Source organism: Lytechinus variegatus, chromosome 5 (genome assembly GCF_018143015.1).
Source record: "Lytechinus variegatus isolate NC3 chromosome 5, Lvar_3.0, whole genome shotgun sequence".
NCBI lineage: Eukaryota > Metazoa > Echinodermata > Echinoidea > Temnopleuroida > Toxopneustidae > Lytechinus > Lytechinus variegatus.
Window position 1 is genome coordinate 1,669,947 of NC_054744.1, and position 18,285 is coordinate 1,688,231.

At 33.6% G+C, this 18,285-nt stretch overlaps 1 protein-coding gene across 11 annotated transcripts in view; it reads left to right on the forward strand.

Annotated features, from left to right (window-relative positions):
* LOC121415035 (rho guanine nucleotide exchange factor 18-like) overlaps window positions 1-18,285 on the forward strand; it is a 172,085-nt gene that overhangs the window by 37,341 nt on the left and 116,459 nt on the right. For 9 of the 11 annotated variants that reach the window (XM_041608095.1, XM_041608097.1, XM_041608100.1 and 6 more), the window contains 4 exons: window positions 1,273-1,412; window positions 2,044-2,166; window positions 3,394-3,501; window positions 6,454-6,533. In XM_041608095.1, the coding sequence (XP_041464029.1) occupies window positions 1,273-1,412; window positions 2,044-2,166; window positions 3,394-3,501; window positions 6,454-6,533 (451 nt within the window). The remainder of the gene's footprint in view (window positions 1-1,272; window positions 1,413-2,043; window positions 2,167-3,393; window positions 3,502-6,453; window positions 6,534-18,285) is intronic. The other 2 variants (XM_041608096.1, XM_041608099.1) reach the window with 1 other exon arrangement.

Sequence of the window (18,285 nt, forward strand, 5' to 3'; positions counted from 1 at the left end):
TCTCATAGTCAATGCTTACATTCACTCTACCTTCTTGTATACTAGGATGTGATACATTAGTTGAATGAACTTTGGTAAACTATTTAATCCTTTACTGATTACCTACATCAACAGGATGGTTGGTTATAAAGCTCTTCATAAAGTTACATAAGACCTTACAAATATTTGGAATACTTTACAAATATATGGATTATGACAAGCAATGTGGGATTCTCACTTATTACTTATCTCATCAGCTGAATTTGAAATTTAACATTTTTTTTTCAATTCTTAAAACTTTTTAATGCAGATATGTATTTGCTGTTTTTTCTGGAATTCACACTTTTTTTTACACTTAGTAAAAAAAAACTGGTCTGTTCAGAAGTCAGGAAAACAACTGATGTCAAAGTTCACACTTAATAGTCTAATCATTCATAAAGTCAGGCATTGATGTTCACAACTTTTAAACAACTACCGATTGTTGGTTTCAAACCTGTAGCAATATTAGAATTTGTAAATTTATCTGGAATAAGTTGTGTTTTTTGTAAGCAGAACATGTTGCCTAAAAGTAAATCATTTTATATTGGAGCTGTTCATGTTAATAATAGTTCTTAGTACTGAAGTGGGACAAATTGTTTTCCTTTTCTTCTGATACTGCTTTAGATATTTCTTTGAATTTCAGTCCACACTCAAATCCAGAAAGTAAAACTTGCTTTTGGTAGATCACAGTAGACCACATTTCTTTTGCAATATACCCCTTCAGTGTGATGGAGAGGCACACATCTTTATCAGACATACAAGAAGAATAGGCACCCACCAACATGACCTTGTTCTCAGTATACTTTCTTGAACTTGCATCCCTTAAACCAGTTTAGGAAACCAGTTTAGAACATCACCTCGCTAGCGTCCTTATCTTCATCCCTTTAACTTGTTTCCAGAACCACTTCATGTAAAGTAGTCATGTTGCTATGAGAGCACTCTCAGACCGATGCCTGTGTTTTGGGTTAACATGCCCCTCACCATAGACTTAGACAATATTAGAGTGGAAAACACTGTCCCTAGGAAAGGATGTTAAATGGAGGACTTAGTGGAGAGAAGAGTCGCCTTCTTTGCACAAGAAGAACCCTCTGCACTATTTTTTGAGAGTATAAGGGTAAAGCCCTACATGTAGGTGCATGGTCCACCAACTTACCCCCTATCCATTGTGTACGGGAGAGAGATCTCAGGCAAAGGTAAAACCAAACTATAATAATAATAATGACATATTTTCCTTTTTTTATTTCCTTCTTGCAGGCAATCATTGAATGAAGATTGCAGTCAAAGAAGTAGAAGACTGGAACATGTAGAAGGCAAGGCGTGTAAGATAAAGAGACATTATACACTCAGTACAGCTACTATAACAACCAAGCTGGATGAGAGTAATAACGCTATTGGTAAGAGCTCTAAAGCTGAAGTTTATTGCCAGTTACCCAAATGGAATGAATAGTTTCACAGATGCCTATTAGAATGCTTCACACCTGGAAATAAGCTAGCTGTAGAACTAGTGATTTCTGAATGATGTGCATTTCAGGTCCCAAGACTGGAATTGGAATCTTATGCATTTCAATGCTGCACTCAGACAGTGACATGCAACGTCTCTTAGGTTTTGAGCTACAATGGAAACACCAAATTTGTTAAGCTAATGTATTATCCTAGAGCATCGATGGATAGTTTTTAAAATCTCTACCTTGTGTATCTACTACTACTTACTAGTACTTTTTCTCTTGATGCTTGCGGCACTCCGACTTGCCTAGCAAAATACAATAAAAGTTTTGTGCTAGGAAATCGAAAAAAAAGAGAAAAAGATTTGAATGTCAAAAAACTAAATCTATGTTCATGAAGATGTTTGATTTACTTGTCCTCAGTCTTAAGATTGGATTTAAACAATCATTTTTATCATGTTACTCATCATTTGTGTAAATGGGGTTAAAAAAAATGGTATTAACGATGTAGAACTTGTATGGAGAGATGCTTTTATGCAAACTGATTTCCTTGCCTGTGTATCTATTCAACTTGTGAATACAGAGGACGATATCCAGATGTTACGTGACGTAGTGAGTTACATGGAGGCAGACGATGATGATAGTCCGAGGATGCTGTCTCCTAGAAAGCTTGGTAAACACACCAAGTTTGGCCAAATCTCACCAGGTCGGTATTTATTGTACTTTTTATTAGAATGATAATTTTATCTATTTTGGGTGAAGTGATGAGAGAGATACACAAATCAGGTAGGGTAGATAAGAACTACAGCGTTCCTATTTGATGAATGACTCTAAGCTACAGAGATGCCTACACTCCCGATTCCATCGTAAAGCTCCTGAAAATGAGTCTTAACTCCCGTCCTTACGATCACCACCTGAATCCTTTCCAAATAATATGTATTTATTTTGAAAATCATACAGAAATCCATGTTTCACATATTTCTGTAATGTTTATGCTAATTTGTGGAAACTGTTTGATTTTTTAAAACATTTCCACCTTCTGGGTAATAAGGCTCAGATTAAACCAGAGAGCATCTAGTTGCCTGGAGCTGGATCTTGGCCACAAGGCCTGAGCACATGTGCTTTCTTCCTCTAAGAATAATTTCCAAAAGTTGGCATCTCTGAAGCTAGCTAACCTGACCCTGTTCATTGACATCACATTGTGATGCTCAGTATGGCATCTAGGGTGATCTCACGATCGGTCCGTACTACCAAAGTGTATATTACTTAGCAGCTCTTAATCAGTGGCTCTATTCATCCACTTACCTGAATTTTCCTTTTAGTAGGGTATGTGTAAGAATCCCTTACCTTTTGTGAGTGATTCTTTTTTATCATGACAAGGTAACTCAGGCTCTGTTTCACGAAAGCTGTCTGCGCTGATTAAGCCATCAGCTCTGGCTGTCCATTTCAGTGAAATCCTTCATTTTAATTGACCATGAAGCACTGGTTGATAATAAGAGAATTGTCAATTGTCAATTCGTCCACTCACCACATGGTCTACCTTCATTTCATCTAATGCCATCCCATCTATCAACATTTCATCTAACAACCATTTGGTCCAATCATCACTTCATCTAATCACTAGTTCATCTATGACCATTTTGTCTCGGTGAGTGGACCAAAAGGCAGTTAGACCATGTGGATATTGGATGAACTGATGGGAGACTAAATGATAGGAGATGAGTTGGCAATTGGACGAATTGGCTTTGGAATTAATAAAAATAAACCAAAAGAATGACAGCTTGTCGGTGCCCAGTTGCTGATGGGTCTCTGACACTGTACCCAGATATCAAGATAGAGTGACACCAAGACATCCGACAAACCTCTATTCATATGTTTATTATGCTGCTCTGGACTATATATTTAAAATCTGAAATCAATTTTGATTGGTCAGCAGATCAAGGATTAAGTGAGAGCAGTTGCTCAGAAGATGAAGAAGACGAGGATGAAGAAGATTACATCCGACATCGAGAATACAGAGGAACTCTAGAACCTGTCTTAGGTAGGATCAATCAATTTTAAAAGCATGATTTTCACAGGAGATGCAGAAATTTTGTGAAGGATGTGAATGTAAAAAAAAATGGCAAAGTGCATATTCAGAGAAGTTTCTGTCTGAATATCTCACTACAATTGAGTCCTATAACAAAATCTTAGGTAGTTTATGCAAAGTTTTTATGCTGCTTGTGTCTACCATTGATAAACAACATACACTAAGAATATGCAAATAAAGTACTAGCAACACAAATGTTGCAAGAATTACAGGCTAAATAATAGGTTGAACTTACCAGCTTGCATGAGATATTCACAAATCCTAAATGACTGGGCTGCGGATTTTCTTTTCAAAGACACATCACAGATATTTAAAAAAGGTCCTGGGCATATAATGCAGTTTTTTAGAATGAATCACCAAGAATAAGTGTCTTGGGATGCAAGATATGTTCTCAAGTAGTTTCTCAATTAAAAACAAAATTGTGAAGAGCTAAAAATGACCCTGCAATTGATAGCTAAAGCTAAGTGCATATTTGACATTCATGTGTTGCAATTTTGCATCAAGAAAAAATGGGAATGTTATCCTTTGCCATTTTATTTTATAATTGCATCTGTCCCAAAACATTTGTATACTCTGTGAAAAAACATTAATTTTGAAGATGAAGCTAGTTGTGATAGAGTAAAGAAATTAAATGAAATTGATATAAAGTTGATTATCATATTAGATTCATGAAATTACTTTATTGGATCATGGATGGCTCTTAATAAAGTTCATCTTAAGCTTTAGTTCACGGTTGATAATGTGAAGCATGCTTTAGTATCATATACCAATCCAATCTTGCTAACATATATATTACAGGTCTATATTCTATTTGAAAAATCATATTGTAAATGAATTAGTACCAAGCTCCCAATAAGTTGTGTTCCTGCTTTTATTTTAAACAAGACCCTTTGAACACTTAAAAAAATTGTTATTTTATATCAGACTTTTATATTCAAAGATCATATCCTGAAATTTCAGCCCATTCTTTGATTGAGAAATGATTTTATATAAAAAAGTAGAAATATATGAATTTACTTTTTGAATTGGGGATCCGATCAAAATAAACATTCCAGTAAATCGAATATACAAGTTTTTGTTTTGTAATTATACTAATTATTTTTTTGTCCATCTTGATTTAAATTTAAATTTAAAAACTATTTATCAATTGAGAGTAGTGAATGAACAGATCTAATCAATTATCTTCCTAGTTAGAGAAAATTCCCACTAAACTTCTTTGATCTGTGATCTTGTGTAGCACTTGTTGAATAAATCTCCATTCATGAAATCGTATGCTGCCCTCTTATGTTGAAAATAAGATAGATCTATTAGCAAGTCTTGATGCTGTTAGATGTATGAGGATGGATGAAATTCACATCATGTATTCATTCAATGAAATAGGATATGTCAAGACTCTACTCAAAATGTAGGCACAGGGATCAGGGATGTTGGATAACAGGATGTAAAAAAGCTAATTCCTTTGAGTAAAGCTTTTTTGGAGACAGCGTTCGTGTCTATTTTAAAGTCTACTTTGGAGCTTTTGTCAACAGTATTCGTTGCAATGAATATAAATTTTCATGTTTTTTTTTCCAGAAGAGGGGTTGTTTTGAATTATACATGTGAATATATGTTTTGTTTGAACATTATATGCTCTACTTTCAAGAAACAACACACACTTTCTTAAAACAATGTATGATCTTTAGAAAAAAAATCTTGATCCATATCCATAATGATGTCAGACTTTATGTTAGTAAAATAAAATTGTTTTGGTTTTATCATTTCATTTTGATGTTTTTTATGTTTCATTCCATCTATTAATCATGAGCTGGTTTATACTTTATCTGTTTTTCCAATGTCTGTAATTATATAACAGATATTGATAAGTGATGATTTTAAGAATATTGAATATCTGAAATAAAAATGTGAGTGTTATAATTTTTGGTATAGACACTGCTGAGACATTACCTGGTATACTACAGTGTCATTTAGGTGTTTTTAATTGAAAACATTTTATTTGAATTCTTGAAAAGGATATTTTTTTAGTAAAAAACCAAGGATAAAACTTCCATTTAGATATTTTATGTGAATCATATGATTTTGTGACTTAAATATAATGTAATGATTCCAATACAATATGAATATGTCACTTAAAGGCTCAACTATGATTGTTAAGGGGGTAATTGACATAAATTCCTTAACCGTAATGTTGTGAATTAGTCACCCACACAGATTCTGGGGCATTAATGTTTTGAACTGCAATATACTGTCTTTGCTTGATTGTGGATAATGAAAATTGTGAAGCATCCGAAGAATGAAGTCTGTCAGGGTTTCTTCATGTTTTCGTAACATTTCTTTCAATCTTACTTTTTTTTTATTTTGAGAGTGGCCAGCAAACAAAGCAGTCTGTCTTATGAAGTCAGGTTTAACTCTGGTCTAAAGTTGTAGTTTAACTTTGGATAGACAATAGTGACATCAATTTCTAATTTAGTAGAGGTTCATTGATCATTTTTAACTGTCTGGGAATGATAAATAAGATAAGTTATCTTTACCTTAAAAGAATTGGGAAAGAGCACAGTAAACATTAGGAACGTACAATGTAAGCAAAATTTCAATGTTTTTGGCTTCCCTTATTTCTAGTTTGACCATGGTCTAAGTTCAATCTGATTTCAAAATATGTGCCAGAATGTGTACAAGCCTGGTGGAGTCCATCTGTGGAATCGAGAGATCATGACTGTTAAAAGAATTATTTTGTGATATGCTTAAAAATAAAACACAGGTGGTTTCTCTTGACTTTAAAGTTTGCAAATAGTGTTTCAACATACACTTAATAAGCTTGGACAATATTGTTTGAATTTTAATTCCTGGACAAGGTTACTAATAGTACTTTAATTTATTTTTGTTCTGTTTCTTAATAAACCATTCCAGAGGACAGCATACAACAACTCCAATCAATCAACCATCATGTACAACATCTCAGGAAAGAAAATAGAGTAAGACTTGCAGAGGTAAGGATCTTGTGGCTATCTTTTATCAATTACCATTATATAGATCAATGATTTTGTTGGAAGAGTCAATGTTTGCAATAATATGCCACATACTAAGGCTCATGCTCTAGGATTGGTGAAAAGGCAAACCCTTGATAGGAGTTTGGTTGCCATCACTCCTAGGATAGAACTTTTTTGTTTGGCTGAGCCCTTCACCTCATACACAACACAAAGGCAAACCGTTGATAAGAGTTTGGTTGCCATCACCCCTAGGAATAGAACTTCTTTTGTTTGGGTGAGCCCTTCACCTCATACACAACACATTATGAATAATTTTGAGTCTTTGTGAAATAAAAAAGCAGTGCCACTTGATTCTGGGGGTCCATTTTTCTGTAGAAACTTTAAATTGCCTTTGTTTTGTTGCAGTTGCATTGCCAGAGCAAAAATAATTCACAAGACAGTAATGAGCAAACATTAATTTACAAGAAGTAATTTACAAACAATGATGTTAAGGTGGTGCTGTACTACCCTGAACTAACAAAAAAACACACATTCCAAGTTTCATGAACCAAGTCCATAAACTCTCAAAGCTATGACCACATTTCAAAAACTTTCCCTTGGTTAAGATTTTGATTCTTCCAACATGGTCTAAGTTCATTGACCCTAAATGACCTTTGACCTTGTTCATGTGACCTGAAACTTAGACAGGATGTTCTGTAATACTAGATGTTACTTATGATGACATTTCAAAAAATTAACCTTCATTGAGATTTCAATGTTGACAACACCCCCTCCGCTGCTGTTGGAAAAGAGGTGCCTATGGTCTTGCTCTGCTATGCAGGTGAGACAAAAATAGTGTTGCACCTGCTCAAGCAAATGTTCTACCCATACCAGAAGACTCCTTTACAATAAATGAGCATGCTTAAAGAGCAGTGAGGAGGACGTAGTGACACCTGAAGTGCTGAAATATGTCCCTGTTGATGATATCAACTGCTCTTGTGAAGATGATGAGCTCTGAGAACAGTATCTACCCTTATCATCATCCCAGTACCAAAGTCAGGGGATCTTTCCAAGATCGACAACTACCATGGGATCTCTCTGAGCTCAATCGTAGTCAAGACTTATTATAGAATGATCCTGAATCATATCAGACCCTTACTACTAAGGGACTCTCAGAATGACTTCCGACAGGAACTATCAACAATAGGTCAAATCCTGGCACGTATGAGGCTACTTGAACGAGTGAGGGATAACGTTCATCGAGGGAAACTCCTTAAGATTTCCCATGCCTCTTGCATTCTTGAGAAACTGGTTCAGGCAATCAGTGCCATATACACTAAGGTCTGTTGAGTACTTCAACTTACTGGCTGGTGTACTTCAAGGTGTTACACTTGCCCCCTTCTTTTTTATCATAGCCCTTGACTATGCCCTGAGACTTGCCATCAACGGAAAGGAGGAGGAACTTATTGTTTTACATTGGTGCCATGTCAAAGCTGTCTGGTTCCTCCAATAATGGTCACAGACCTTGACTTCGCTGACGGCTGTATGGCTAATATTTCTGAAATATTAAGATTTTTATCTGTGACTTAATTATGCTAATAGATTCTTAAAAACAACAATAAAATGCTCTTATTAACTAAATACTGCCACAAAACAGCTACTTTTTTTATTCACATACTCTTTAGGATTCCAATTGTACTTTGAAAATTTGGCATCACATTTTTTTTTACTTATGTGTTTTATTGTTTTTTATTTATTCACTTCTTATGCATTTCTGTATTTTTTTGCTTTTTATTGTTTTTTCTGATCAGAATCTTTGCCACCTAAATCAGATCATAAACAAGACAAAATGAATTATGTTTAATCAGTGTTTTCAAAATTTCTTTTGTATTTCTATGTCAACTTTTTGTTTTTTATTGTTTTTTTCAAGCAAAAATAACTTGCAACATCATTTTATCCTTGTGAACAAAGGACAATGAAAAAAATATGTTATGAGGAAAATATTTTGGAAAGTAGAAGTTACATGAATGAATAATCCCGGGGCAGTGATATGCTATGGTATGATTTGTCATGAGAAGGTTGATGATCATCTAATCTGGACTGATTAGCATATGAAAGTTTGTACAGAGGAGACCACTGGACATCTTGTCTGTGTGTGTGTGTGTATTCATAAGGTCATCATACCCAACGTCATCTTGAAAGAGAAATAGCACTGTTTTTCATCATCGATCCTCCCTAAAAAGCAATCAATAGGATGTATTGGACCGTTAACTGAACCTTCTTACATGATGGAGGGGGGGGGGGGGGATCACCCTGCTCCTAGTTTTTTTTTCTCTGAATCGTTTTGAAGGACCCCTGTTCAGTTCAATGTTGTTTCAGAGCTTTCATTTCCATATTGTTTTCTTAGTGATAGGTATGATTCATACTTTACATGGGATTATATGAAGTAAGCTGGATATATCAGGCAATACTCAATCACATCTTCAATTTCCCTGCCTTTGTTATACTATCTGATTTGAATTTTAAATTCAGTCGTTTTCAAATAAATTTTAATTCGAATGTGACTGGAAATATGCCTTATAATTATATACTGATACCAAAAGAATGCTTAAATGGAAATGAGATAAAAACATTTTAATGAGGTTCTGTTAGTGAAGGAATGAACCTAAATGTTTACAAAAGAATTGGACTAATTACTGGAAATTCTGAATAAAATCCATTTTATAGGCAATGGTTTTTAATATCATCCCCAACATTTGCTATTATGGCCATAACATCATCAGGTAAGAGTGGTAAATATATACACCTTTGTGATATTTATGATATAAAGGTGTACATTTCAATAGTTAACACCAATAAAAGAAATAAAAAATTAGAATTAAATAATTCAAGAACATAAAGCATATGCATTAAGGTTCAAGCTTTAAAATGTAAGATATTACCAAAACAAAGTTTAAGCACATGTATTAATAATAGATTTTAAACCAAGTCAAGGAGAAAGCACATCATCATATCAGTTGTTAAGCAGAGATAAAGATGACTTCATTTAATAACAACAAAAGAACAAATAAGAGAGTATCAGAATGTAATGTTTGCACATCTGTTTAAATGTCATCATGCAGCTTAGAATTCGGGTAAATGAGCTGAATTACTCTATTTTTATGACTATTATATAAAAAGGGAATAATGTCTTAAAATTATAGCATTTGGAAGTCTATAAGCATGATAGTGGTAGCTCTGTTGAAGTCAAATTTTTTAATGGCCACAAAAAATTTGGATTGAGAAGAAGTAAATAACACTGACACAAACTGATCTAAACACTGCTTTGGCTTGGTGACTATACGACTTGTGGAGGATCAACCTATTAAGATTTAACCCTTTCAGTTCAGAATGTAAACAAGGCCAAGTATGAGTTCATTAACCATTTTAATTATTCACACCCACAACATTGTTAGTAAATTTGATTTACTTCCTTGAAAGAGAGAGGATTAACTTATCCATAAACCTAGCTTTTAGCCTTGAGAAAAGATCCGAATATTCTTTGTATTTGAAAGGGGGTGGAGGAATTAGATGCAAAAGGCAGAAAATAGAAGTAGAGTGCTTTGTGATAAGAGTTAATCATAGTGTGGCATATTAGAATGCTAGAAATTGAAACAAAGAGAGCGAGAGAGTGAGAGAAATTTAAAAATAACCATATGATATCGTATTTTCCCAAGTTTATAAATATAGTTATTTGCTTGGAGGCAAGTAGCTGCTTATTATGGGTTTTGTTTATGGCATGAGTTTGTTTTTGTGAACACACCTTATACAAGGGAAACATGGCCTTATTTATTTCAAAGTCTTCAGAAACAGACAGGACTTTTCCATTTCAAATCCATGTACATCTCATACCCGCCCACGATTCTATTTCTAGACCCATGGGCTAGTTGGAAAACGGGGGCGGTGTTTTCATCCTTTATTGGACCATGTTGCATTTCTTGCCCGTGGGTGAGACTGTTAGTCTCTTCAGCAGGCTCATAGGGTAATTATTGATGGAAGACAATTATATTTGAACATTTTTCCCTTCGGGATGTTAGGAGGGTTCATGGAGTCAGATTGTCATAATATTTGTGTACTCCCAAATGAGAAGCTGAGGGTTATGTTTGCGCAAAATAGGAAGATTACCCTGGAAGGCAAATAATGAAGTCATTTGCTTCAAGTTACCGGTAACAACAAGCTAGGTTATATTGTGATGTATCTTCTTTCTTCTCATCTCAATACAAGGTCTTTGATGCATTATGATCTGTCGATTTGGATTTTATTCTTTGCTAATTCTGTTCAAAATATTTTATGCAAAGATTCCTCCCTTGTAATTCACTTGTTGGCTTATCATGCACAATCCTTTAAATCTAATTCAGTCATGACCAAGTCATAGCCTTCTTTGAGTTTAGGTTTTTAGCTTAAATTTCAATGATTGACTAGATAATCATGTAATTTACTTCCATTTATTCATCTTATCGATTTGTTTAATATATTTTTCAATTTATTTACATACTTAATAAAAATATTTTCAGCAATCAGTACTTCTTGGTGATATGGTTTGATATTAGAATTTGTTTGAATACAAGGTAAACATACTGGTAACTGTAGAGATTTTAGTCCGAGTGTTGAAAAGTCATGTTATAAATCAAGTGTGACCACTGATTAGAAACCAGGTTAGAGATAGTTTAGCAAGATATTTATACAGACATGTAGTAAAGACTTGACCTATCAAATTTGTCTTACTCATGAATCTTCAATTTCCTTCTGGAGAGAGGGATACTCAGTGAGTCAAAAGGCATCTCAAAACAGAAATACACATATTTTATTTCCTTTTCTTGCTTCTTTTTGCTTTTCATCTCCCCCTCTTTTGATTCCTCAATCAATATATTTATGTTTCTTTAATTAGTGCTATTCCAAGGTATTCAAGGTAAAGATTGTTTTTTGCTCATCTTTAATTCAATCATTATGATGTTCTTCCCCCCAAAAAAAAAATTCTTTTACTTCTTCAGTTTTTGGTGTTTTGTAATTTCATCATGATTATTATGGTAGTTTTTACTATTGCACTACAAGGTCTAAACCTTTGTAATATAAAACAAATAATGATTGCCTATGGTCCTACAATGGTAAATATTTATTCAAATTCAGTCAAATTTGGACTAAGGCTTTTTCACTTTTTCTTGTGAAACAGAAAAGTAAGAATTTGACCTTCTGATATAATTTGTATTGTACAACGCCTACTTAGCTAGTTGTACGCGATCAAATGGGAGGCTGAACGTCACACATTCGTACCGTTGCACACAAGACGTACCATCCAAAATGTACCATTGCACGGCTTTAGGAGGTGACGTCACAATGCGATTTAATTGAATAAGGTGACAATGCGCGTACAGCTCGCTGGCTAAATGCGCAACGCTGTCCAAGGTCATGTGCGCTTGTCGGCCCGGCTTGTGGGATTTTGCTTTTCGCTTTCAATATTTTTGCTCCGTTTTCATAGATTACTGGAGGGAAAAACTCTTGTTTTTTCATATTTTCGCTAGATTCCGAGGCGTTGTACAACACAAATAGCGAATATTCTTATTCGTGCAATGGTGCGAGATTTCGCATTCGGTGAAAGAAAGAAAGCTCTATTCAACTCGGCTAACGCCTCGTTGAATAGAGCATCTTTCTTTCACCTCATGCGAAATATCGCACCATCGCACTCATGCCTATTCGCTATTTGTATACTATTGCACTCTATGGCATTCAATATTTGTATAATGTCCTCTCATCAGAAATAAGTGATCAAAAGTTAACATTTGATGTCTCAATGGTTTGATTTTTTAAAGTTATTCTTTTTTGATATTGCTGTTAATCACATTCCATAAAGCACCTAAAAATAAAGAAATCGCTGTCTTAATTTTTCCAATTGAAAGGTTTTGGCAGGTATTCAGTAATAATAAGGGTATATTTACTCAGGGTGTCCATTTCAGTTCCAAAAACTGTTCTCCCAGCGGGCCATGTTATAATTATTACTACTACCCCTGGCTTTAGCTCAGCTACCTAGGCGCTCACAAAGCATTTGAGGAATTTCTTCGTACTGGGTACCCTTTCACCTCTCCTGGGTTGAGTGCAGCACATTGTGGGTAAATTTCTTGCTGAAGGAAAACACGCCATGGCTATCGCTGATGTGGTTTACGGTACACCATGTGGAGTGTTTTAGAAACAGTGGATAGAAGAAGAGAAGAAATGGATAGGCGAGAAAGTGGAGATTTGAGAGTGGAGTATTCTTTCTTGAAAGTAGTCCTGAAAAGGACTGTAAACCAGAAGGACTTGATGAGTTGAGAACAGCTTGAGTAGTAGAGCTGATGAGGAGATGCTGGCTTGAGTCAGCGAGTAGAGATGATTAGTAGTAGAGAGACTCGACGTTTCGGACAGGTTGACTGTCTGTCTTCACTCCACTCTCAAATCTCCACTTTCTCGCCTATCCATTTCTTCTCTTCTATCTACTGTTTCTATAACACTCCATATGGTGTATCGTAAACCACATCAGCGATTGTACATGCCACCATGCAAACCTTCAAACAACATACGCCATGGCTAGGTATCGAACCCACGTCCCTCAGATTGAAAGATGAGAGTCATAACCACTAGACCATAATGCCCCAACATACATACTTTACAGTTTACTTACTTAAATTTAAAAGCTCACTATTCAATTTAATTTTCCATTCCAATGAAATAAATACAAAATGCAAACAATGATCGATGCATCACCTGATATTCATTGTAAAGTTCAAACAGACAATGTGAATCAGTATAAAGCATTATGAGGATTATTAAAATGTTATTGAAATAGTGGGATTATGAAATCTTTGAGAGTTAGTCAAGACAACAAATCTAATCCAAACTGATCCCAATTCTCAGTATTGTTTTCAGTATGTTTTAATAGTATTTTTAGAACAACCAGAGTATTGAAACCGTAGGGGAAGGCGGGGTAAGTTGAGCATAGGGGCAAGTTGAGCCACCAGCCCCAGGCCAATAATGAATGAGTCAGACATTGTGGTGGTGTCATGTATTGATGACCCATAGCATAACCCCTAACCCTACCACATTGTTTTCAACTTTGAAACAAAAAGTAGTATTTTAGAGGGAAAAATATGAATTTCAGCCAAAAAAGTAAAAAAGAGTGTGAAATAGATAAGTGCTTTAAAAACACACGCGTCTTTAAATATAATAAGTACATGATAACAGCATTATTAGTCCAGGTATGGATCTTCATTCTTGTCATAGTCTTTTATATGATGGATGCATAATAAATGTGTGGATACAAAATTATCGCACTAAGTTCGGACTGGGGTAAGTTGAGCCAAACAGCATGGGGCAAGTTGAGCCATGGTAATTCCTATGGTAATGTGTCTTAAAAAACAAACAAACCATAAAAATCGATTGAAATGCAGGCTGAAAGGAGCAAATTTACATGACTGCTCTTTTCCTTTTACAGGATGTTAGTATTTATAGAGAATTAGCAAGTGAAAAGACTTTAAACAAAAAATTGACATGCTGGTTCTCCCCCATACATTTTGTACATAGTTTTTGTGGCTCAACTTACCCCAGAAGGTGGCTCAAACTTACCCCATATATGGGGCAAGTTGAGCCATTTGACATCGTTTTTTTTTCAAAGGTCACGATGACTTTCAGTGTGGGGATAGAAAGTTATATATAGGTGGAAAATATTTCAGAAGAATTAAATTTAAAGGGAAGGTACTTATTTCGACAAGATTATTAATCATATCAATTCTAACATGTAAAAAGCAAAAACTGTCACAACTTCCCCGCCTTCCCCTACAGATACAAGTTGTATTTCAAGTTGTAGAGCCTACCTTTGATTTAACAAGCAATGATGAAAGGAAATGGAGTGAACCTGTGTTATTAAACAAGTAAGACAGTTCACATAGTTTCAGGAATAAAGTTATATTACTTGAATCAATTTCACAAACTAAAGATAAGACTATAAATGATAGATGAAGTCAGATTGATATTGAAATTGAAGTGGTTTATTCAGAAAATTTCATTGCAGCCAAAGGCTGAATTGCAAAATTCTGTTCAAGGTAAAATACAAAATATATACAATAACAATTGCTATAACAAAATCAGTGGCGTAGACAGGTCCTTAGACCTGGGGGGGATGATCCCTAGCTGGGTCATACTTTATATATATATATATATATAGAGAGAGGAAAAAATGACTACGAAGTGGTCGTTGCTCCTTGCTTCTCCATTTAATCAAGCTTTCGATCAATGCATGATCTTCCTCAGGACTATATATATATAAACAAAGTACAAATACAATACAATAATATAATAATACAATATGATGGCCTCTAAAATAATCTAAACATGCTTCACGGTTACTTATAATTATTAATTATTTTACACTATATAAACAAGAGAACATATTATATGATATAAAAAGACTTATTGCCATATAAAGATATATATTTATAGAAAGAGATATTAATTTTATGTTATTATATTACTACAATTGTCATATATATATATATTGTATATATATATATATATATATATAAAATAAACAAAGTTACACAGATAACGTGTGGTTCATCAGTACTTTATTGATTTGCATATTGTATATATATATATATATATTGTATATATATATATATATACAATATATATATATATTGTATATATATATATATATATATATATATATATATATATACATATATATATATATATATATATATATATATATATATATATATATATATATATATATATATATATATATATATATATATATATATTGTATATATATATATATATATATATATATTGTATATATATATATATATTGTATATATATATATATATACAATTAATATATAAATATAAAGAGTGAAGGAGATAACGTACATAAAAACAAAATATCATGGGCCAAAGCAGACGAGTTAAAGATAACAAAATAACACAATCTGCCTCATGGATTATATATCTCGTGTGTCTTTTAATCACTTTGCTTTCAGCAATAAACAGGGCATCCAGTAATAAACAAACTTCCTTGCACATTTTTCATGGCAGTAATCTTTTGTTTGATTAATGACAATGAGTAAAGATGATCATAAGAGAAATGTCATTTGTCGGATGTCTAGTTATCATCTTGGTCATGACAGTCCTGCTAAACATGATCTAGAATAACTAGTATTCCTTATTTTACTAGTATAGTAGTATACTCTTTTAAAAGTAGCGATATTGTTAATGATCAAACGAATGAATCAACAACTAAAGGAATAAACTCTGAATAACGATCCTTAAATGTATATGACGATGCAAGACAGTTGTTATTACTTAAAACTTGCAAGTTGTAAATGCATATAAGATGATTGACTCTGAATAAAAGTCCAATTTTGATCATGTTTGTCATTGCTGTACGTTATGATTATTACTGCTATTATTATTGATTGATTTTAACTAGCATTCATTGCTTTATTACTGTATAGTTTTGCTTCTTCCCCCACAGAAACCTGGGGGGGATGATTGTACACACCATCCCCCCACCTAAAATTCTGGGGGGGATGCATCCCCCCATCCCCCCGCTATCTACGCCCCTGAACAAAATGACATGTAAAAGTAATAAAATAAATGTTATATGTTGAAAATTAAGAAAGGAGTAGAGAACAATAATTTTATACATGGGATAATAGTAATCTTGGATAGTTGTAACCATAGTATGATTCTATGGGGATAAAGTCAGTAATTCATAAGCTTGCAAAAATAAAATGAAAAACAGAAATTATAAACAAATGGTATTTCTTTAAAGTATTGAATATGAAATATAACTGAGCCGGAATAAGGGGGAAAATGAAAAATATGTTGATAAGGTTGGTAAAACTGGCAAGAAGTAATTCCTCAAAAAGTTGTGTGCGCCTTAATCGGTTGCCCAGCTTAGCCGGGGTAATAATAATAGCAGTGCCTTTTTAGGGCGCCATGAGCACCGAAAGGTGGACCTGTGCGCTATATAAGTAGCCACCATTATTATTATTATTAAAACTGCTTAAAGGGATTCTGTCAATGAGTTAAGTATATTTCACCTGGCTTACACAAAAATAAGAGATATAAATCTAATGATTGATTAAATAATTTCTGGTTGTACATGTATAAACATGGAATTAGCATACTAAACAATATTTTGTTTCCTATAACATTTTTATCTATTGAGGAGCCCTTTCCTTTTGATCATAACATTGCTAAGAAGAGCTTTCATACCAGAGGAGCCAAAGAATGAATGTTGTCAAAATGCCACAATAGTCCCATTTTCTCCCCGCCTTGTGACGCCTGATGAGATGCTGCAATTTTTTCCCTCAACATCCAATCTGCATCGCGTTGCATATTTTTCGATTGATTACCAATTCTGTGGCCTTATCAAGTTTCAAATCTACAATTCAAGAGAAGATGCTAACCGAATCTCTACCCAGTTAAGATTGTCTTGTTAGCTTTTTGTCTTGTGTGTCTTTCAACTTCCCAGTCTTCCTCTCTTTTCTCTCTCTTTTATTTGGAAATCACAAACTGTTCTCTTTCTTATCCATGACCGGAGGGGATACCCTTTTAGAGGAAGAAAATAAATTGATGAAAAAAATGGGGTAAGATTTTGTTTTGGGCTCTTCTCTTTCATCACTGTTATTACAATTGAACCAGGTTCTTATTTTTCAATTCACTATAAACACTTATTATGCCTCATTATTCAGACCAGTCTATGAATTCTGTGCAATAAACAACAAACCCAGACTACCCCTGTGTAGACTTACAAAAAGAAGTGATCAAAGGGTTAAACAAGTGCATGTTATTATGGAGCCTACATTGAATCAAGATGCCCCCCTTTCTAAATTGTATATATTTATTTTCCTATCAATTTTTCAAGAAGTGATTACATCCATGAAATTCTTCACACCAATTTCCCAAGGAAATATGTCTTCAATTTCGTGTTTTGCACAATTTTTTTTAATAGAAAAAGAATAATTATACAGGATAACATCCAGTAGAGAACATGAAAGCATGGAAATTAGATAAATTTAATTATTTGATATTTCTTTCAGAGCTACTTAAATATATAATGTGACAAATAAACTAGTCACGTTGAGGTCAGATTTGTTATCTTTGATTTAAGATCATCTTCAGGAAACCATTCTGAACATGAGGAAAACTAAATCATGTAAGAAATGTAAAATAACTCGAAATAGAATATATGCAATTGAACTGAAGTCCACAGTAAGAGGATATTACATTACATAACACTAATGAACCTGTTCTAGTAGTTAACTTGACTCTACATTCAGTTTTATTTCTATATTTATGTAATATGTGGTAATTATGGTATTTAGTTATTTAGATTAAAACAATTTCATTTTATCCACCTATAACAGTGTTACTGAACAAAAATAAAGTCATAACATCTTTAGTTTTTTTTATTTGAAAAAAGATTCCTAAAAAAATCCTTGAGAATAAATCACTTATGATTGTTTTCAATGTTAATGTCCTGAAATGCTCTAGAAATAAAAAAGATTCCATGGAATGACTGAGTATCATATATTTGATCACTTGTCATTAATCATCAGATATCTATTACACCTGTTTTTGATTAAAGTGAGAGTGAATGCTTAGTGAGTAAAGTGATCTTGTCATCTATTTTAGATTACAGATTATGAAGCATTAACCTTTAGATACAGTTCTTGCCTTTCTGACCCCAGAGAAAATG